At 31.5% G+C, this 4,776-nt stretch overlaps 1 protein-coding gene across 1 annotated transcript; it reads right to left on the bottom strand.

Annotated features, from left to right (window-relative positions):
• Positions 1-241: 241 nt before the first annotated feature.
• On the bottom strand, positions 242-4,222 carry LOC107841177 (terpene synthase 17-like). The gene is made up of 4 exons (XM_047396381.1): positions 4,189-4,222; positions 2,070-2,168; positions 1,593-1,971; positions 242-442 (listed from the first exon to the last, which is right to left on the bottom strand). Exons 1-4 carry the CDS (start codon positions 4,220-4,222, stop codon positions 439-441), a joined length of 516 nt encoding a protein of 171 aa, XP_047252337.1. The 3' UTR covers positions 242-438.
• Between the last annotated feature and the right edge of the window lie 554 nt (positions 4,223-4,776).

Genomic DNA, 4,776 nt, shown 5'->3' with positions numbered 1-4,776 from the left:
ATATCTTTTTCCTTAATGTTTTTATCCGTTTACTTTTGTTATTTAATAGGCTGGACGCGCCTAAAATAGATGTAACATATGCGCCTTAGAATGGGGGTCACGGGAGATAATAATATCACTTTTATATTATTAAGATGTGTAATAGGTCATTTATATAGTTTAAATGTGGTTTCAACATTTTTTGAATAGTATGGGATGGAAATGATGTATTTTCCAGTAATCTTGCAATGATACAGCAAGCATCAAGTATTGGAGGTTCAGTTGCTAACCAATCAAATGCATCTTTAGTTGCTACCTTTCCCATGCCTAAGCAATAAATAGTTGCAATAAATCGGCAACCACTTGTTAGAATTCCGTTCTTTATATACTGCTCCATTGTTGGTACTTTCTTGCCATGATACCATTTTGCCTCTTGAAAGTAACCCCTCAACACTTTTTTCATCTGAAAAAATAAATAAATATTAAGTGAAATAGTGAAATTCTCCTAAAAAAAATATTTAGTTTGATTGTGCAGTTATAAAGATTAGAATAAGACGAGGATAAATAGAACAATATAAATAGTGAAAATTCATTCATCCAATTACAACTTGTATGAAATTTCAAATTAGCTTAAGTAGTTAGGTAGCTTAGTAAAAAAGCATGCATGTGATTAGTTAGGAAGTTAGTAGATATTAGAAACTAAAAAAATATAAATAACACCGTTACATTTGCATTGTAGATTCATTACATTGAATTAAGTCTGTCAAGGGTTTGAGGCATAATTATCATTGGTATTGTTAACTAATTTAAGAAAGTGTTTGCTACTTTATTTACAAGTACCTCCTCTTTGGAATAGTCGATTAGAAATGATTTTGTTTTCATTTGCCAACTCTTTCTCGATTTCATTGTAAGTATTTAGAAGATATCCGTAAATAATTTTCATATATGATGGTAACGGTTCTGAAGCATCAATATTCCACCTATATATACATGAAATTCATTCAAATTATATTCTACCGCGTAAAATTAAGATCAATGAAAAAATGTAGTAATATATGAATATATGTATACAACCAAAAAAATAAAATACTACCTTTCAATTGCGTCCATGAGGAGAGTAAGTTCATCTAGTGTCCCATAAGTATCATATGTGTCATCCATAATAGAAGTGAAGTATAAAACTTTTGTTAATATTTTCCTTGCATCTCTATATTGAGGCTCAAAGCAGATACCTAAACCCCAGAAATATATTTCAACAAATCTGTTTCTTAGATAAGGTAAAGCATTCACTTCCAGTTCTTTCCACCATGCACCTACATAAACTTGTGTTTCTTTCTTAGGCGCCTTTAATTGGATAGTATTTTATTTAAATAAATATATTAACGGAAAGATCAAATACTTAAATTTGAAGTTGGAACATGATATAAATTTGGGAGCAAATATTGTGTTTGATCAAAATAAATTTTACTTGAAAAAAAATAAAAATTAACTGCAACTTTGCGAGAAAAAAAAACATTATTTTACTTGAAAGACTCCTCCAGTAAGTTTTTTAACATTTGACGAAAGGTTAAGGTATATAGGTGAATCACTTGCTTGGTTAAGGTTAAGGTTACCTTGTGAGATCAGATAGCTCCTTTTTGTGCAATCTTTGCACGATGTTAAAGTCTAATTTGGCAAAGTTTAGTAACACTTGATTGCTTGATTCATGATTTTCTTGGTAAAATGATATGCATTTCCTTGTTTCTACCCTCACAACACCATCTTTAATTGAAAACTTCAGTGCGTTACTGATTTGTTGCGCAAGTTGAGAGTTGCTCAATTTAGGCAAAATTAGTTTCAGTTGAGTGATGGTGAAAGTCAGTGCTTCATCCAGAATTTCTTCGCCATGTACTCTGAATTGTGCTGCCTCATATAAACTCAACATTTCATGCACTTCGTTAACCAATTCTTTCTTGAAATCTCCTTGATCGTCAGTGAACCTCCTAAAAGCATCTGTTTCGTAAGAGAGAAAAGAAAGGTTAAATTTGGGACAGATCATATTTCCATGAACCAATTTTAATTTGCCATCCCTTTAATTTGAATATACTTACCACAGGAGACATAATAACCTTGTTGCCGAAGTAATCGAAAGCATAGAGCAATAGCATGAAGGTCATTGCCATCAACTTCACTAATCCAATCTTCATAACCTTATCAGACGCAACGGTTTCTGTGCAAAACTCCATCTTTCAGTTTCTCCTCTTGAAAGAGTATACAAGTACTGTTTGATAAGAGGAAATGAACATGCAAACATGAGTTAGGATCAGCCACCGGTGGACAAGATGGACAAGTAAATATAGTACTCCACTAATCCACTTATTAAGCTACTTCTCTGCAAAATTAAACCGTTCTATGAAATGAACTCAATAAAAAAATAAATAAGCATTTCTTCCTTTACTTCGAATTCTATTTTTATTTTTCTAACTCCTATTATTATTTCGTTTTCTGCTATATTTTTACTATTTATTAAACTTCTTGGTAGATTTGGACACATATCATTATCAGTTTTTATTTCTTCATTTTTTACTAGATATTTTGCTATAAAGATGAAGTTTCAAGTATATTGGGTTTATTATTTTTGAAAATGAGAGATTGATGAGGATGTGATCAGCATGTTGGTGCAACATGGATGTAATGAAACTTACATTCAGAGTCTTGTGTGATAAGAAGGTGCCACCAAATGACAAAAACTTAAAGGCAGGTTCTATGAATGTTAGACCAACTATTTTGTATGAAGTGAAGTGTTGGACAGTCAAAAGCTCTTAAGTTCAGAAGTTGAAAGTTGTGGAAATGAAGATGCCATGATGGATATGTAGGTATATTAGGAGAGATAGAATTAGAAAAAAAGGATATTCGAGACAAGGTGAGAGTGACTTCAGTTGATGACAAGATGTGAGAAGTAAGATTGAGATGCTTTGAGCATGTGAAGAGGAGTTGTACAGATGCTCCAGTGTAGAGCGAGATGTGAAAGGTTGGAGCGTAGAGGTAGATCAAAGAAGAATACAATAGAGGTGATTAGACAAGTCATAGTTAGTTTTAACTCACCAAAGAATATGACCTTATTAAAATTAAATTGAAAGTTGTGAAGGATACAAATTAGAATATAAGGACATGAATTTGTGGATGCTAGATACCTTCGATAAATCATGTTATTGTGATTGATCCGCTCGTTTATTAATTATTTCAGATCATTTTAATTTGTTAAAATTCAATTCAACAGGCCAATTTAATAACTAGGTGAAAGTAGGGTGTAGCCGTATTGGATTAAAACCAAAAATTAAATTACTTTCGTCTAATCTAGTCTACTTTCGTCACTATAGGATTGTTATGCAAGAGAGTTAGATTTTTCAAATCACCACCAAATTAAAGGATGTGGTGCAGCGGATAGGGCGGCTCCTCCCTTAACTAGAGATCTCGGTCCTAGTCGGCCTGGGTATGAAAAAATCTTTGGTAGAGAGCGCTTCCCCCCGAATGAGGCCCTACGCGGCGCAAATCCGAATTAGTCGGACTCCAATGCGGATACCAGACACCGAATGAAAAACCAAAAAACAAACAAAAAAAATATTTTTCAAATCAACTAATAATAATTATTTCATAAAAAAAATTTAAAAAGTTATAAAATATTCTTTATTATATGAATGTGCACTAAATGTAATCGTCTTTCGTTACTCTTCATCATTATGAGTAGTAATATCCACCACAGTATTCCTATTAAATAGTGCTTATATTATATCTTGAAATTAATTTAGAAAAAAAATAATTAATGTTAAGGGCAAAATAGGAAAAAAGAAGTTGTCTTCTTTTGATATGTTAAAAATGACAAGTAAAAGCAAAAATCTAATTACGAAATTAGTGACAAGTAAAAGCAAACGGGAGAAGTATGTTTACTGGCCTTGTTAATATTATCAAATGGTAACTTTATATATCTGATCCACTTCTTATGAGCTTTAAATTAAATTGTTCTTTCTTAGACTAATAGATCTTTGAGTAAAATCAATTTGTTCTTCATATTTCACGCTAAAGCTGAATCAATTTGTTTTTATGTTATGGTCGAAATATATTTGTATGTTTAAGATGGTATATTATTGTCTTGCAAAAATAAATCATAAGTGTTTGTTTAACATATGCAGGACCCAGAATTAGTTGTTCCCACTCATGCTTCTAATATACTTGTACTATCTAAAAATATTACATGCTTCTCCATTTTGTTTTTTGACAAGGCCAAAGGTAAGATAACTATTGTACTTGACAATTTTGACTGAAAATTTTTGTATTCTCTTTTAAAATTTACGTACTTTGCAGATAATGAAAGAAAGAGTTTTAACTTCAAATAATTTTTGTAGTGTTATTATTTCTATTGGAATAAGGACCATGTTTCTCCCGATCAAAATGAAATCAGAAAGATCTAAAATACATGTGATGGTGTATTATGTTATTAGTTGAGGGTAAAAATGTGAATTCAAGTTTTATCGCATCAAGAGGGTAAGATTTTGGGTTAAAATCTTGATGCACTATTATTGTCTTGATATGAAACCACCACGAGTAAGAGGACCAGGTCCCTTACACACAGTATCAATAAAGAACAAAATATAAATAAAAATGTTGAAGATAAAAAACACACAATGTTTACCTAGAAACTGTTAGGGCATATGAAGTTTTGATGATGGACATAAGAATGAAACATGTTGTGCAAGTTGTTCCACACAAGTGAAACCACTGTTGTCATTTGAACTGCATGTTGAAATTATTGCAAGACTG

This window comes from Capsicum annuum, chromosome 9 (genome assembly GCF_002878395.1).
Source record: "Capsicum annuum cultivar UCD-10X-F1 chromosome 9, UCD10Xv1.1, whole genome shotgun sequence".
In the NCBI taxonomy this organism is placed as follows: Eukaryota; Viridiplantae; Streptophyta; class Magnoliopsida; order Solanales; family Solanaceae; genus Capsicum; species Capsicum annuum.
This window is presented reverse-complemented; position numbering and strand designations above follow the sequence as displayed.

Excerpts from the sequence above, each read along its gene's own strand:
- LOC107841177 (XM_047396381.1), bottom strand. The coding sequence starts at position 4,222 with ATGGAGAAGCATGTAATATTTTTAGATAGTACAA. Across the intron at positions 2,169-4,188 it reads AATATTTTTAGATAGTACAA|GTTATGAAGATTGGATTAGT; the intron begins GTATATTAGAAG and ends GCGTCTGATAAG. Across the intron at positions 1,972-2,069 it reads AGGTTATTATGTCTCCTGTG|ATGCTTTTAGGAGGTTCACT; the intron begins GTAAGTATATTC and ends CTTACGAAACAG.